This window comes from Armigeres subalbatus, chromosome 3 (genome assembly GCF_024139115.2).
Source record: "Armigeres subalbatus isolate Guangzhou_Male chromosome 3, GZ_Asu_2, whole genome shotgun sequence".
Lineage (NCBI taxonomy): Eukaryota > Metazoa > Arthropoda > Insecta > Diptera > Culicidae > Armigeres > Armigeres subalbatus.
Genome location: NC_085141.1, coordinates 371,861,403 through 371,880,039, shown reverse-complemented (window position 1 = coordinate 371,880,039; position 18,637 = coordinate 371,861,403). Strand labels below are relative to the sequence as shown.

At 37.3% G+C, this 18,637-nt stretch overlaps 1 protein-coding gene across 1 annotated transcript in view; it reads left to right on the top strand.

The window, feature by feature from the left end:
- Positions 1–18,637, top strand: part of LOC134223613 (homeobox protein vnd-like) — a 32,928-nt gene that overhangs the window by 2,517 nt on the left and 11,774 nt on the right. The window contains exon 2 of the mRNA XM_062702805.1: positions 12,738–13,225. Coding sequence (XP_062558789.1) covers positions 12,738–13,225 — 488 coding nt within the window. The remainder of the gene's footprint in view (positions 1–12,737; positions 13,226–18,637) is intronic.

Genomic DNA, 18,637 nt, shown 5'->3' with positions numbered 1-18,637 from the left:
TCAGAACCGTTAGCCCGGAAAATTTGAGTCTTCGCACCTCATGGGCCAGGTCATGCATGAAAATCGACAAATCGCCGTTACAGCGCAACTTCGATCATAAACGTATGCAAATTTATTCATGGTTTCCGTCGAAACAAACAGCTTAAATTATATTTGCAAATGTCATTAGCATAACAAGTGTCCAGAAATCCTTGTGCGACGGCCGCCTAAATCTAAAGGACATTCGCTTCGGGTGTCATAAATAATCTTCAGAAATTCCCATCCACTGCTCGGTGCAGCAGAGCCTACAAGTGGCGGGTGTTCTCGCCCTTCGATCGGCCCACTATTTGATTGGTGAGAGCGGGTCGTCGTATCTCGGTTTGTGTACCAAGGCAGGTACCAAACCGAGGAAGACTTGGATCTCACCTCACAGCGACGGCGACGGCGGCGGCGAAGGTGAGAAAGGACATAATCGACGTGAAACTCCCACACTACACTGTCAACTGCTGGAAGGTGCTACTTGAGTCGACGTTTGCTGGCGTTAGATGAAGCAAGATGGATTGAAGAAAATGGAGTACGGTAATATGATATGAGTGTGAGTATGATGGTTTCTGGGGAAATTGGAATATTTTGGGTTTTTCCTATCAATAGGATAAGTGCAAATGGGTGAGGCGTATTTATCTACATACGATTTGTTTGTTGTACTACCCTTAATAATCGCGATATTGTAGATACCCGAGCAAAGCTTGAGAGCAAATCGATAACTAATTTTGTTGTTGTGAAATCGACCAATTTTGATAACTCAGGTTGATATCCTTTTGGTCGTTTTAACAGTTAAAAGATCAAAATCTACAGCAGAAAAATCTTACTGTGACATCAAATCTAAAACTATTCCTGCTATCGATGAGAGCAAATCGAAAACTAATTTTGATATTTATTCCGATAACAAAATAAGTACACAGTTTGATGTCAGATCATTCATTTTAGAAATCAACAGCAAAATGAGATCAAAATATGTAATCAGTCATGATGATTCAAATTTGAAAACAAATTATGATTTCAATTTGATATCAATATCAAAATATGTTTTCTATATGCTCTCATTATGTTTTCAGACTTTGCTCGGGTATTGTGTTATTCAAATTACTCCAACACTCCAACAAAATATTTTATCTTCACAATGGGAATACAGAATTTTGCATAATCTGTGCTACAGTATATGTTCATCCCTAATTATACGTTTATAAACTTGCGTAAAAGCATAAAATAATCGTATTTTGTAAACCACTTGAGCGTATTTGATAGTACCAGGCAAAATCATTTTTCGGACGCTTATGGGCTTTGTGACATTAAAACAGGTCAAACACACCAACTATTAATCAGTTTCTTTCAAACACAATTCAATACAGATCGTAAGGCACACAGTATAAGGTTTATTGTTTAATATTATTTCGTTTGATTCTAAGCAATTCACCATCTTTTAAAAAGATTGTCTTCTGCTGCACTCTGAGGAAAATGTATGCTAACTGCGTTTCTCCTGGTTTTTACTTTTTTACTCTACTTTAGTATAAACTTTGAAAATATGAAAAATGATTTGTTTGTATGTTATTACAGGTTTGTTCAATTTCTGAGTGTGGAATCTTACTTCGGACACTTACACTCTGCGATTCTTATTTCGGTTACTTTAAACTTGAACTTCAGACAACTATTCTTAATGACACTAGGGGTGAAAACTTTGATTTTTCTCCATAGTTTGTTATTTACGTACGATATTTGAATAAACAATCGATTTGAAAAAAACAATGCCAATTATGATGGAAGTATGTTAAAATTAAAGATTTAACATGCGCTTCTTTGAACGAGCTCATTTACAGATTTCAAGTGCAATATTAAAAAACTTCCCATACAAAGTCTACTGTCTGAAGTTTGAATGCGTCCGAAATATGAGTTTGCATGGTACTGTAAGTTAAAAAGCGATCATGGAAAGCAACAAGCTAGGCCTGGCTAGTCCCTACAATGCATTAACGATATTTATTCATGCCGCGTCAAAACTCTATACATAAAATATGTTACCGTTGTAGATTTTTGGTTTCCAAATATTTGATTTAAAAAAAATCTTGTTCGAAGTCAAATTTACTTCTGTAAGCCTTGACAGCAAAAACAAATGCATGACGTTTATTTTTTTGCTGAGTAGCATCTCGACCATCCAAGCAGATTAATTTTGTTTTAATTTGTTTTACATGATTCCTATGTTCCTGAATGTCCCTGCATTTACATTTCTCAGCAATGGTTACAGTCTTTTGATTATAAAAATTTTCAATCCAAAGAACATTCCTTTTATCATCTACAAATCGAGTCATTTCACTTCTTCCGACATCCAAAACAACCCAATCAAAACTAGTTATATGAAGGCCAAAATAATTGACGCACGACGATATGTGATCGATTGTGATTATTTACATGCGTCACCTACGCATGCTACGACGCAGCAAAGCTGAAATAATAAAAATGACAGTTGTGCGTTGGTTCTGTATTGAATGGTGTGTCCTTGAAAACGCGAGGACTTTTAAATTTGGATTCTGTGATGCTTGTCCGTAAAGCTGGTAACGCAATTTAGATCAAATAAGTTCAACATAATTATTATAGCAGACCCGTCTAACGACGTCTCGTCCAAAATATATAAGTTTTCATAAACATTTTTGTGCCTTTACAATTTGTTTGACAAACTGTTCAAATTCTCCAGAATGATTTTTTTCAATTTTTAAATAGAATCAAATAAAATCTTTAGCATCCCGGGCTGTAAAATCCATATTTTTGAACATTTTCGTCCTGAAAACAAGCATCCTTACCCGGGACGTGAACTTCGACCTCCCAACATAGGTGTGGAATCTACTCTGGCCACTAATCTTAAATCGAGCTACCCGTCATCTCGAATTTTAAAATAAGGAAGACAAAGTTGAATGCGGTTAAATACTTTCGTCGGGGTCGCAAGCTTTGCATTCAACCCCGTCCAACCTTCCGAATAACAGCTCCAGCACCTCATATTGCTATCAACACTTTTGACAGCTGCTTTCAGTTCTGACCATGGACGCTCTGGTGGCGTGGAACCCACTTTCGGATGCATTCGTAGCCCATCTGGTCAGATGATGATTCCTTGGAATACCTTCGACTAACGATATTTAACTCATGACTAATTCCATCAATGGTTTTGTTTTTATCCTTGTTATAGGTGTTTAAATTAGAATAAGTTCTGCTTTAAGCAATCGGAGGATCCTAATCTAATCTATTCTATTCCTGCCAATTCTATTACGAATTTTCTATTAATCACGCACTAACCACTGCAAAGAGGAAGTTTTCGAGTTATTTTAGAATGCATAATATTTATTTTTTGTAGAAATATTTTTTTGTAATATCTTATGGCATCGACAGCACCGGAGCGTGTCGTTGACCGGGTTGGCCCCCGCCAAAAGCAGACATTTAGGAGGCGCCCAAATCAAGAGTTATGCCATGAGAAATAAAACAATTTTATTAGTGACAAAATGACTACAAACTGCAGGTCTGTGGTGGAGAAATTTTGAGTAACCTCAATTCTAAAGCAAACAAATGATGTGTGAAATCCATATGTCAAATAGCTTGGTCTTCTTAGTTCAGTTTTCCCTTGACTTCCAGAACCGATTTCAAAAGGCCAGTTGAATTAAAAGAAACTGAAAAAGGTATAGGAAAATCATGAAGGAGTTATTTCCACCATGACGATTGCCGAACATCCAAGGTAGATAATATTTTAAAGGACCCTTCTGCTGTAAAAACTAAAGTCGTGCCAAAGATTTCGTATAAATTTGAGATAAATTTGCTCATTTCAATCAGAAAAACACGTAATTCGAAAAGAAAATATTTTTAAGCATTGATTGCATACTATTCGGCAACTTGGCCGTACGAAAAATCATCTTTTTGATAAATAATTTCGGATGCTTGAGACACGTGGATTCTATTTCGCAAAATTTAGTATCAATTTGTCCATCTCGGAAACATTTTCTGTGCACACACAAGATATTTAAGGCTTGTACGAGTGCAATTTAAGGAAAAAATGTGCATCGCGGGATTTCGGTAACTAAATAATAGATTTGTTAAAATTGTTAGTAGGATATTAATTGGTTGGCGGAAAATGCACTTAATGACAATCAGTTGTTGATTACGGATTTTCCTGCCTTTCATAAAATAATAGGTAATCAAATCTTGATTTGTATGATTTTCAATACCTCACCCAATACTTCAGAGTTGGTCAATAAAATCCAGGCAAAGCAAAAAAGTGCCTCCAAATTACTAGCAGATGGCGTTTTCAATTATCGACCAACCCACTCAAGAGTTGGGTTTTTCTTGATCCAACCATCGACCGACCCATTAGAGATGTATTTAAGATTGAATCTTCCACAAATCCGTTAAAATTCCAAGGGGTCGTTCAACAATGATGTCACAGGTTTTAGCGGGGGAGGGGGTCTAAGATTTTGTGACACCGCATATACTAGGTATACAAAAAAGCGTGACAGAGGGGGGAGGGGGGGTCTAGAAATCTCAAAAAGTAGTGGACGTCATATTTGAATCGTCCCCAATGGTTTTTATTTCTTTAATAATATTTGAATATATGAACTGGCTTATACAAATCATGAAGATTGGTCACGTTGTTTGATTTAAGCTTCTGAAATTTGTACACATTTTGCCATGCTTATCAAACACCACTCAGTTCCTCCAAAAGTACGTTCCTTACATATTTTACAAATACACCCGATTCTGTTTTCAAACGGATTTTTTTACACGACCGTTCAAATTTTGAACTGAAAACTTTTTTTTACACGGGATGCGTACCGTGTAAAAAAGAATCGAGTGTACAGTAAAGCTTTCACAAAATTTCAAAAATGCTTTGCAGTTGTAGATTACATTCCATTACCCTTTATTATTGACTGTTATTTGAAGCATCTTCCATCCACTAGACCTTTTAATTTTACTTCTTTCTGATGAGATTCAAATTGTTCTCTCAATATAAAATATGGTGCATTTTGCTTTCCTTAGTAGGAAACCTAACCAGCACATTTGTCATATACTGAAACCTATATAAGACTAAATCAAGTCATATATGAATTGCTGATACCAAATCAGCCTGAATTGTGCTACTCGGGAAAAGATGACCAACAAAGATTTCGCCAAGGGCGCGCCACGCTACGGTCCTGGGCTCCGGAAATAAATAAGAAAATGATCAAAACTCTTTGGAAAAGGTAACAGATCTGTCAGTGACAGCCGATTGCTTCAAACATCTGTCGGGTTTAATAACAGAGGTAATAAACTATAGAGGAAGATTGTCGCTGTCGTCACTGGCGAAACATCTTTTGCTGGCGAGGATAGGGCACTAAATGTCAACGAAGGAAAAATCAGTACGTTTTGGCAGATATGTAGGTACTCAACATGTTTGGGGACGATAACAAAGGGAACCGCAGCGACAATCGTCCTCTATAGTTTATTACCTCTATTGGAACATTGGTGAAATGAATTGCATTAAAATTTGTTTGCAAAACCATTAAAAACAGTCTAAAAAGTGAAACAATCTTAATTGATACAATTGTTTTCCAAATGCATTCAGACAGGCTGGTTTTAAGGATTGCGTGATTTATAAATGGGATACTTTACCTCAAAATTCATCCATTAGGTTGAATAATCATCGCAACAACGTATTTACCATCAGTAAAAAAAACTAAAATGCTTTTAAATTCGAGATATTAATATTTTTGTACGTGACATCACTCAAAAATATTCTATTTTGCTCGATTCTCCAAACTTGTGATTTAGTTAAAAATGCCGTACAATGTTTTTGTCGTTTGTCATTATCTCTATCTTAATTGATAGAAATATGTTAAAGATATATCCAGACAGGCGTCGTTTCACGATAGCAGACTTACTAAAGACATAAAAAATTATTAATAATCAACGCTTTTGCCGCAACTTATTAGCCGCCAGTAAAAAAAGACGCTACTCAAATATTGATTGAATATTGCTTAAATGGATTGTGTTGCTTTGTTTACCTTGGTCTTGGTTCTAACAATTTCTGAAAATAATATTCTCAAAAAAAAATCATAAACGTTGTCGAATGTTAAAAAGTTTGACGTCGAGATATTCAAATAGCGTTGTATTTTGTTTATTTCATCGAAAAATTTAAAAGTTTTCAATATTTTGAAAAAAATCAAAATGTACTGAAAAATTTGAATAATTTCCGAAGAAAAGCAACTTTGCTGGTCTGCTTGTATCGTTTTCGCCGTTCACCAGAGAGCCCAAGTACACGAATTCTTCAACACCGTCGAGAGTTTTTAGCGCAGGCATACTGCAACGAGGTAGTGGTCGGATTCATGATTTGCTCCGCACTGCAGACGTTTGTGATGTTACCGTCGATCAGAACGTGATCGCCTTATTGAGTAAATCGTATTAAATTGCATCACACCCTTTATTGTGCTCGCCTAAATGTCAGCAATTTCAATTATTCTGAGGTGAACATCAAGTATTCGTGGTTTGCCTTTTCGCTATACAAAAAATATATGGGTTTTTTGCTTTATGAATACAAAGTTCAAGATTTCCTTCAAAAGTGAACTTTTATCAAACGATTTGAACGAAGAAAATTGTTGAATTTGTTCAAGGGCGTTTGATGCATTCTAAAATTATAACAAAAATAATGATTGGATCCATACAGATTAGTGTCTCCGATAATAATAAGACAATTTATGTCCCCTCACGTGCAAAATTAGGGTTTTCTGAAACATTCGATTTGAAAAAAATATTTCTTCAGCTTTTGAAGACGTGTTGGGATCTGTTTGGATCTATCTCTCTGTAAATTTAGTTAAATGGTTCATCAAATAAGGGGTCTTACACTAATTACGTAAGCACTTATGAGGGGAGGGGGGGCAGTTGACATTTTTTTAGGTTCCATATAAAAAAAATGATTTGTATGGGAAAAATCTTACATGGGAGGAGGGGGGTTGAAAAACCCAGAAAAATAGCTTACGTAATTAGTATACGGCCCTAAGGTTTTGATTCAATATTTTTCCAAATCTGCATTTATCGAAAAATATTTTTGATATGTTACAGGAAAATTTTGAAATCAAATTTTTATTTTTGATGCCAAATGTCTTAGGAATGCATAAAACGTTGAGATCTGAAATCATCAAAAAAATTACTTTTTCGAAATTGAAATTTTTGTTTTTGCTGCCAAACAGAAATGCATGAAACGTTGAGATCAGGTGTTATCTATCTTGGATTTTTTTTCAAATGTTTGAGACTAAGAAAATTTGTCGAGATCGATTTTTTTTATGCCAAATGTTTTAGAAATACATGAAAAGTCAAGATTTCGTGTTATCTCTTAAACAAGTTTTTTGAAAGACATTTGGCATAAAAAAAATTCAATCTCGAGAAAAATCCCAAAAATTGTAGAAGTCCCAAAAAGTCAATTACCTCCAAAAATTTTGTTCGAGATGACGGTAGATCTTGACGTTTTATGCATTTTTAAGTCATTTATCATTAAAAAATCGATTTCTTAAAAAAAGTCCCAAGAAATTTCTAAGCCCCATAAAGTGATTGCCTTTCGAAAAAAAAAAAAATTCGAGATAACACCAGATCTCGACATTTCATGAATTTCTAAGACATTTGGCATCAAAAATAAAAAATTGATTTTGAAATTTTCCTGTACCCTTTCCCCTCTTGGAAAATTTTCGTGTTTCAAAAAAGTCAAACATTGGTCAAACCCTTAACGAAGTCCGATTGAGCTGAAATTTTGCATGCGGACTATTTTTGATGAGATGAAGCTTTGAGCGCTGCCTGTTATTGAAATTCGATGGTCAAATATTTCCCATATATTCCATTGGCACCCTAATGTATACGTATGTGCTGAAGAGTATGAGTTCGATTCCCGTCCCGTTTTCGTAGGACGAATTGTTTGCTACTGACCACTCTTGCCAGTTTTAATTATTCGCATTCGAAGTTGGTAATTCTGTCTTAATTAAAAAGTTCTTAAAAATAATCACCAATCAATTATTATCATTGATTTTTCAAAATTTGAAAATTTTGCCATTAAAAATTTAAAATTTTTACCAAAATTTTAAAAATAGTCAAAAGTTCTAAATGCAAAAAACGCAGTAAATTTCAAATGTTCATTTCACGTCGAAAAATAAAGAGAAAAAGTTGTAAAATTAGAAAAAAAAAAATGAAATAGGAAATCCAAAAATGTATGAAAAGTTCGATAAAAATGAAAATTTCCTCACTCTTTACACTATCAAGGGATTTATTTGTCTTCTCAAATATCAGTCTATGTTATCAATTACCAGCTATTTTGTATCTTATACCTCCATTCTCTGCTTGCTAGTCTTCATACATTGCTATTAAAATTATTCGACAGATCTGAACCATAATTTTCCCTGTACATGAAAGTATTTAATGCTTATTCCAGATTTTGTCAATGGAAATATTATTTAAACAGTTATGAATCACTTTGGGGGAGGAGGGGCAATATGCCCTAGCTAAGAAAAGACTGCTTGATTGTCTTAGATGTGACGATTTTCATGGGTATTTTTTCCTCATTTAACAGTTAAACAATGTAGCTTGCTGATGTCGTTCAAAAATTGTAGAAAATCTCAATCATATCGATAATATTCACATTTCAAAAAAGTGGTGATATTTTGCTGCCGGAAAACTCATGAGGCAACACGCCTTCAAGCTAGCAGCTCTTTAAGAACAACGCACCACGCGTCGGCGAATCAGCATTCTGGTATGGATAGTGCGTGGAGACGCATAGTACATTGTAGGTTAGTCTGCCTCGGGCGTTTTGCCTCGCTGAAATTATTAGATGTTTCATCAAAATGTGTAAAATTTTGGTTTTTCCAACCTTCCTATCTCTTATTTTGACACTTTTTTTTGTCTAACCTACATTTCATTAAGGCCATGCCAAATACTGTAAATATGATGGAATACTCAAAAGGCGTTTTGCCCGAGGTCAGTTTTACCTACAACAAAAGGCAGGGCTGTTTGTGCTATGATTATCAATTGGATGATTAATCCCTAAGTCAACCTCCGGATTCTGCGAATCCAGCGCGTATTTAATTTTAGTCATAAGAAACAAAGTAAGCAACATTATGAAACAATCTCACCAAATTATTCCATATCAGGAGACCAGAAACTTCATGGTGCATAAATATATTCGCTGGAAGAAGCCTCGAATTCTTTTCGATGATGTCAAAAATGAACATCCGGGACAAATTCAATACGGTTGCCACAGTCGTGATTTTCACTGCGCTTTTTCGATACCTAATTATCTATTTGAATTGAAACAATACCGCACTAGCACCACTTTAACACTTAACACGTAAAACACTTTGGAGAACGTAGCACATCCTTCCGATACATTCAAATCAAAAAAGTCTATTCGAGAAAAATTAAATTGTGATAGAAAGTTTGAAACGTGTCCGTTCGCGAGCACAGCCTACTATCAGTCGTGGATCACTTTGTTGAAGTCGTAAAAAAAAACCAAGGCCAACGCATAAATTGGTTGAAGTTGAAGCAAAATCGTGCCTCTTGTCATGATTGTCTACGCGTTTGTTTACAAATGAAAAATGGTAACGTTACTACTTGAAATGGGTTCAATTAAAAATAATGAACATGTGAGCCTAAAATGCATTTGTGACTGAAATACGATTAATTTGCCTAAAAATTACTTTTTTTTTAAATGCTAAACATTCATCAAATCTAAAAAATCAACTTTAAGGAAAATTTGAAAAAGTTGTCTTTGTTTTCAAAATTTCTCCAAAGGAAAAAAAATCTGATCATAGGGTATTTGTCCCATAAAATTATGATATTTATAAGGTTCCCATTCCTTTGTTTATGATAACTTGGCTACAAGTGATCATAATGATAACTACAATATGGTGCACCGGAACAGTAACCCTATTGTTATTTTAGAATTCTGGATAGACAAGCCGTTGAGCTCTGGGTAATATAGATCAGGATAATTGAATCCAAGCAGTATGGAATCTAGTTTCGTATGAAAATAATGTTTGTTATGTTGGAGCATTACTGAATCCTAATCAATAATAAGAACACACAGGCAACGTCTACGTCAAATGAATCAATTTAGCATCAGACAATGTTATCTGACCTTTTTATTTAATCTGTGTCAACCGTGAATCGAATCCCTCCATGTTTGTGGTCCACTATTTTGGGTGGTAAGCAAATATTCTATGACTACGTCACATCAAAAGACATCAACCGGCACAGGAAATAGACTCGAGATTGATTGAAATATCCAACATTTACGACACCCACTTGAAATAGCAGAAAAATTCCAGTAGCTGGTAGCAATCGCAAACCAACGAATCGAAAATGTGTGACAGAAACCGGTATTCGAAGATTACAACCCACTTCATTCCGCATGGCGTACTACGATTGCCACCAACCATCAACGAACGAACCTATTTCGGCGAACGTGCTTCAGCTGTAGAACAACTCAATCGATGATGGCGGCGGCGGCGGCGGAATAAAATAAGCTCCCGAGAGTAGCGCAATCACGAAATCCTACTTCAAATATCCATTTGGCAAAGAGCGACAAAAAAACGATCGTTCGCTTGCTACCAGCAGCCCAACAGTCGAGTGGCTCTCGATTCCGGGGAAATCCCAGAGCCGGGTGTGAAAAATTATGCTAATTTTGATCGGCTATTTAGGATTTTGACACCTACTACCATTTTTACCTCCGACGACGGACCGAGCTTGTATTATTGGCAGCCAACAACGTGAAGTGCTTGGTCCTGGCTGGGAGTCCTCGTACGTGATCCTACAATAGGCAAAGTCCGGAATTCCCGATAGTAAAACGATCGCCGATCCCGGAATTACCCCGTACTTGCCCGAAGAAGAGCGGAGCAACATGGGGCACAACTTGTACACGGCATGGCAGCTGATCACTTGCAGCATTAGTCCTAACCGAAAACAGCGTCATTTGCATTTATTTTATTGTTTTTGGTCGGAATAAATTATCCCTCTCGACGAGGGAACAAGTTGCTCGTTCGTTGGCAGGTCCAATCGCCGATCGGATCGTACTCACCACACGTACCAACCAACACAGGTGTGAGGCCTGAAGTTGAATTTTTAATAAGTTTTAACAACTTCCTCTGGCCTCACGCTGCCTGCCCTCTTCTCCCTCCAATAGGGCCCATTGTTGTGGAGGTGTTAAAAAAGGAACTACGGGAAATTCCGGACTTTTCGGTGATCGCTTTTGGCCCTTTCTGCTTTCTCCGTGCTGCGTTGCAGGATTTTTCAAGGTGAGTCAGGCAGTCGAACGAAATCCTGCGCATACAGTTGCCTGGGCTCGATCCTGTACCGGGCAAAACTCTTCCAATGTTATGTTAGCAGATTTTCGTTCTGGCCGACAATCATCTCAGTCAGTCAGTCCGGTTAAAATGATGGAATTAACCTCCGGAATCCGGACGGCGAAAGAAAGCTATCGATATCATCCGTCCTTGTGTGTGTCGATTAGCGGCCAAGCTTATGCTAATCTAAAGAAAACACTGCGGAGACTTTTAACACCTTGGGTTCGGGCAGGAGCCTTCTAGAGGAGTACACACGGGACGATTGTGGGTTTTCCGAATTTAGGCTGGGTCGGAATCTGCATACCTATATGCATATCGGATGTACAATTGTGAGATAATCGTATCGAGAGATTGCGGTTAAAGCAACAAGATGAGTATTTGTCCTACTCATTAGCATTATCCCGGATCAGTAGGCTGATTTTTTCGGACTATGCGATGATTGTCGCGTTCTGAAACTAGTAGGCCATGTGGCTTTCGGAAGCTAATATTCACTTCCATGTCGAAAGTTGCCATGTTTGAAAATGCACCTAATCCTCATTCTATAGCAGCAGCGCATTTTGAGTATGAGAAAATGATAAAGTGTGGAAAACTTTTCCCTAGATTGAATATTTTAATTTTAACAGAACTGGTTTTTATTGGTTTACTGATCGCTTTGAATGGCGATATATTTTATTTTATATTCCTATGGAACCTGCGATCCACGACAGAATTTTGGCTTCCACCCACCATCATAAAAAATTGATCAAAAACTAATTAAAACATTATGTCACAAGCTTAGGCACCCTGTCAACTCTTCTATTGAAATCTTTTCAACGCATTTTCCCTTATCCTCGCTTGTTCTGTCGACGATTATCAGCTTCTGTTTACAAGAGCTGCTCGCTCACACCTTTCTCAATGGTACAGTCTTAATCCCACCCACCTTCCGAATCACGCCATAACCATGGACCAGTGATGACAGCCGAACAAAGACTTTGGATGCCGCGCGGGAAGAGGTGAGCTAACCAAACCGAACGAATCAAGGGGAAATAAATAATAAAAGTTTTATCCGACGACGGAGAATGGGAGGAAACTATTCCAAGGATAGAATTAACGGCAGAAAAAAGGAAGGTAAAAATTGTACAACCTAAATCACGTTGTAATCCGATGAAAATGGGGGCAAAGGAAAAACTTTTGTGTCTTCAGTTCACCCCATCCATCCGTCGGATTCGGGGCTCGGTTGGTTTAATCGTGAACCCAAATTGATTGACGTTAATCTAATCCATTGCATTGGGCCCTAGCGACTGTCAGATGCACGCCTCGACCAGAAACTTCGATGCCGAAGGAATTTCGATTCGAATCCGTTCTCACCTACGCCTTTTTTTCCTCTCTATTTGACAGATTCTTGGACAACATTAAATTGCCGCAATCGCAGCGAACAACCCACACCGGCTCCGGTTTCCACATCAGTGACATTCTTGGCCACAAGGACAACCGGTCGAAACTTTCGACCGCATCGGACCATGACGAAAACACCAGCGACGAGATCCACCGGCACCACAATCACAGCAGTCTGACGGCAACGGATACCGACAGTAACCACGGCAACGTGACGCCCGGTAACAGTGACGACGATAGCAGCAGTCACAGCCAGCTGACGGGCGGGGGTCGACGCCACCAGGGCCGATCCGGCCCCGTGGGGGGCGGTAGCGAGCAACTGTCTTCGCCGGAAATGCTCGACAGTAAGCCGAGCCTGCGGTCCACCCTGGCGGAGGATTTGCACGCTCGTTTCACCACCCTACCTGCCTACCACCCGCACCATCCCCACCATCCGCTGTTTCCGGCTGCGGCGCGGCCATGGCTGTATGAAACGTGTAACACGCTTACTGGTAGGTGTTTGACTTGATTATTGATTGTTTCTCCGAGGGGAACCGGAAATGGACGTTAATATCATATAACACATTATGGCTGCCATTTTGTTTCTCAGTGGTTTTCAGCAATCGAATCTAGAGACAATGTATCTCTCACGTTGTACTAAAGAATTGTCGTTAAATTTGGTTTGATAGAAATTTGAAGACGAATCAGAAATATTTCAAATTTTACAAATTTCAAATTTTAATCAATTATTGCTTCATTGGTATTCATTATTGACAATTTAGCAAACTTAACCAAGATCAAATTATTTTTTCACAAACATTGAAAGATGAATGTTTGGCGAAACGCGGATAGGAAAATCCTCTTACAATAATACTTTTTTGCATCACAAGAAAAATGATCCGGAAAAATCTAATCGGACCCTTGTTCACAGTCGTATGAGGAGTTAGATTGAAACAGAAAGGCGATGACGGAGGGAGATCCATTACCGGGAACATAGATTCCAATTCAACTATTGACGGTTCTATCACGCTAGCTCGCCTCTCAATGGAGTGTCGAAATCTATTCCGACAAACCGTGCTGTGTTTATTTTCCTACTGTATACAAGGGGATTAGTGTGTAAAATACGCAACATACAGCATCAGCCGGAACGGGAAACGGAACGATGGTGCTTAGCTGCAGTCTATTCAAATTATGTCGAAATTGCGAACTACGAATCAACTGCCAATCTAAGGAAGCAGCTGCGTCCCGTCCGCGCGCGCCTACTTCGATACTTTTAATCTACATGCGGTCACCGTCAATGAAGTGCGGCACACAAAAGTAGGCGGTGTGACCATGCAATGACCAATTATACAGAAATTAACCAACAAAACGACGAATGCAATTGCAGTCCCCTAATGATGTCAAAAGAGGAAAAGATTTATGACTTCCTCATGTCTTCCGGGACAATCGATTACACAACCTCGAAATCGAGCCTCCGGTGTGTCCCGATCGCACAACAAAACAAGGGCCCAATGGTAATCGTATAGAGAATTGCCCAAAGGTGAACCCGTCCGATGCGGCGATGGATGCGACTGTGCAGCTGGCTGCATCTCTTTGATTCACTTCTAACAGCTTTTGTATTGAGTTTGGGATCGAGGAACGGGGAACCATTTTTGTTCCGCTTGATTCGAGCTTGGCAGAGAGGTGTGATGATGATGGCAATAAATTGCTAGAAAATGGATGTCAGTCAGATTTTCGGGAAGGGAAGGGAACCGAAAAACTGCATCTGCCTATTAATGGAGGTTTTGAATGGCGACCGGGGAAATTCGGTACGGAAGCAAGGCTGTATTTTATTTTATTTTTTGTAATTCCGTAGAGGAGAGTTTTTTTAAGAGGGCACTTCGCTTCGATAGTTTAATCCGCAATCGTAGCTTTTGACACACCCTTATCGAGGAATACGCGCAGTTGTTATAAGCATAAGTACGTTGAGTCGGTCTAACGTATAGTTGATACGCGAAACGCGGCGTTGTTTGTTTAGTTTAGAAGAGGGATTTATAAGGAACCGGTTTCGGTGTTTAAAACCCTAGGTTCGAGTAACAATCAACGATGACAAATTGAAGTTTGGAAGCCATATTGCGAACAAATTTTACCGATTAGTTGTAAAGGTTCCAGCAGCATTTGCTTACAGCGTGACAAATCGAAATTATGTCGATTTGCTGGATTTAGAAGAGCTACTTAAATTATTCACTTTTATTTAAATTGAACATTTGTCATTTGATGTATGGCTAACGGAAATGTATAGCAATATGACAATATACAACGTGACAACTCCACACCGGAATTGAACTTAGCAAGCTCACCAAATACTACCAAATAATTATGTCTTGTCTGTTTAGAAATGTGAAAAAAAATCCTACATATATTGACTGAAGCGTGAAAAGTTTCCAATATTCAGTACAGAAGAAAGGGAAAGAAAAATGGAACTAAAATAATAAAAGATTGATGAAAAATCTTAGTACTAGATAGGAGGGCACGTAAAATTGAAATACAGTCGACTCTCTACATCTCGATGTTCTGTACCTCGATATCTCTCTCTATGTCGATGGTTTCCTCGCCCGATCAGGAATACATAACAAAATTGTAACTCAATTCTATCAATGGTTGTTATTTAAAACAACGTGTATTATAATTAGATAATTCGATAAAAATGTGTCTTCGGCCAGTTTTATTTCATATCAAAATTATAACAACATTAGATATGTATATTTACACAAAATAATTGCCTACATTTTTTGATATTGGAAAGAAGCGGAGGTAATCACCTCCAGTATAACTTGAATCAATGTTCGATGTGAATAGCTAGTACAAAGTTAATTGCCTACATTATGGATGGAAATCCGGCGTAGTAGCGTACCACATTTTTATACGTGATGTAGGCAATTACCATGAAAGTAGATTTTTGTACCTCATAATCATATCAACGGTTGTTATAATGTTGAAATGAAGGTAACAACCTCTGATATAATTATGTTACGGCTAGAGGGAATTTTGATATAATTTTTGTTATTTTAACAACTAACCAGCCAATTTTATAACACATTTTGTTACATTATTTTTCTGAAATAAATAACTCCCCTTGTTATAATTTTGTTATGCATTCTTGATCGGGCGGTCCCTTCAAACTACATACATTTGGGCACTCTACATCTCGATAACCTCCCTATCTCGATATCTCTCTATCTCGATGTGCTCTGATCATATTTTGCTCTGGATTCACTCTCCTTATGTCGATATGTTCAAATTTTTAGGCTACTAGATCATCTGTGGATAATAACAAACATATCAACAACATGATATGACATTTGTTTTGTTGTCGTTTTCCATAGCAGCGAGCTTTTTTGGATCTAGTACCCATTCCAATTTTCCTTCCATTCCTCAATCTCTCCCTATCTCGATGGTTCCTTCAATATCGAGATGTGGAGAGGCGGCTGTATTTCCCATTTTTATGAAACAACTAGCGATTTTGCTAGGCAAAACGCTCTTGCAACATTTACCTACGATATACCATGCGCCTCCACAAGCTTTTCATGAACTGCGCTGTCCATATGAGAAATAGTATAACGGACACGTGGTGCAAAATTTTAGCAGCCTAGCATTATGACAACCTTTGGATTGAACAATTTGTCACAATACCATGATTGTTAGACTACTATTATACAACAGGCTGTCCTTGAAATGGAATTCGAAAAAAAATATGTCGGGTTCAATATCCAGAGTTGAATATCAGTTCAGGTATTAATTTTTATAAAATGTCTGTATGAAAATGGAATAAATCAAAAGCAACGGATGGTTTCCTAACCACCGCTACCAGTGGTATTGACTTCTATACGTGAAAAACAGCTAAAAGCGAAGCGATAAAAATGCATATGGCGGGAGGCATCTGAAAAGGAATTTCTTACGAAGTAAGAACTTTTTCGGAAAATAATCAGTAACATTTATGAAAGAAGGTGCTCACCACCGAATTAATTTCAAATGAGGGTTTTAAGTTTGCTGAAATTTCACTTAAGAAGCCTTCCGCCATGCTGAATTGAAAAAGTTAACTCCATCGGTTTGCTCCTGCAACCATACTCGAAGCAGATAATCCATTAGAAAACAAAATGATAAGCCTCTCGGCAACATCATACCATTTTAAGAGCATCGCAAACACTACTTCAATCTTATAGATTGATTACTGTCATACAAAACAAATACTACTTGATACGGGTATTGTTTTATTATTTCAGATTAAAATAATACTTCAAAGGCATTTTACCTAATTTGGTAAAAAAAAATCTCGATGTTTTTTTTTTTCAAAGACTCTTTTATGATTTTCACAAGGGATTCATCCAAAATGTTTTGTAAAAATTCCGCTCAATGTTTTAAAGGAATTTCTAAGGTCACTCCTGACGGAATCCAAGTTTCAAAGTGCTCGCGTTTTAGGAGGCACACCACTCGATAAGGAGGCGGCGCACAACTGTCATTTTTGTTGACTTAGCTTTGCTGCGTCGCAGCATGCGTGAAATAATAAAAATGACAGTTGTGCGTTGCTTCCGTATCGAGTGGTGTGCCCCCAAAAACGCGAGCACTTTGAAACTTGGAAACTTGGATCAGGGGTGATTTTAAAGCGTTGTAATGGAAATTCTATTACTTTTATTTCAAAAAATGATTCTTTTTAGTTTCTCTTTCGAAACACTTTATTAGATTTCTCCATCACTTTTTCCCTAAAAGCATCTTATGCATTGGCGTAAATAAGGAAGAGGGCAGGGGGTCTCCTCCCCAGACCTACTTGTAAAACCACCCACCCCCCCAGAAAATTTGAAAATCGAATCCCAAAATAGTACCACATGTACATGTACCACAAAAATATTTCCTCATTCCGCATTGCATCGTATGTCTTCTTTGATAAATTTTTCGGCAAAGTATCAAACTTGTTGTTGCAAAATGTCAAGTCCAAGTAATATAGATTTTTCAGATTTTTAGTGGCAATTACTTCCATTGTCATTAATTAATTAAGGGTTTGCAAAGACCAAGTAAAAACAAGATTGTTCAAAAAAATATACATTCCTGTTCTGACATTCAACTACGGTTAAATTTAAACGAAGTTGGAACATTATTCGACCAGAATTAAAAAAAAAAACAATAAATGTGACTGTCTACGTATATTATTGCTCCCATACTTGTATGCTCCTAAATCGAGCCAAGGAGAGTTTAAACGATAATTCTTTTGTAAACCTTTCCTAAATAGAAATTCAATATTATTCAAGTATGCCGCAAAACAGTTGATCAAATTATTTTTAGTAGAATGTCCTTACAAGTCCAGGTGGTTAGTTTTCACTGTTTAACAAATTTCGGTCTCTTGTAACTTACAGATATGCCTTTTCTAGTCTTATTATTGAGATCCGAGAAAGTAGATCTAAACGGATATAAAGTTGTGGAATAAGGTAAAAATAAGTTGAATGATTCCAATATCGCGCTTAAAATTAGGAGAGAAACTGCATTAAAAGATTTCTCTTCTTCAATGTTCAAACCACGATCAACAACAACAAATGTAATTATAGAAATTCAAAACTCTGACAAAGACTTACACACCGTAAATATATTGTAGTTCCTGTTGAATACCGAAGTGAACTCGGCGACAGTCGTATTTTCGTCCCCAGTATCAAGTTTATTCACGAAATCTTAAAATACGGTTTTGAAGTATTTTTCATTCAATACTTAAATAACAACTTCCGGATTTTAATGATTTAAAAAAAACAAATCTTCAAGACATTTCCAGTATTGTAGAACAAACAAAAAATTTACAAAAATCGAACAACATTTCAAAAATTAGTGTAACTATTAGGATTTTTTAAACTTTTTTTTATTTGATAGGCACTCAGTTGTGTATGACGCTTTGCGGAGCCGTA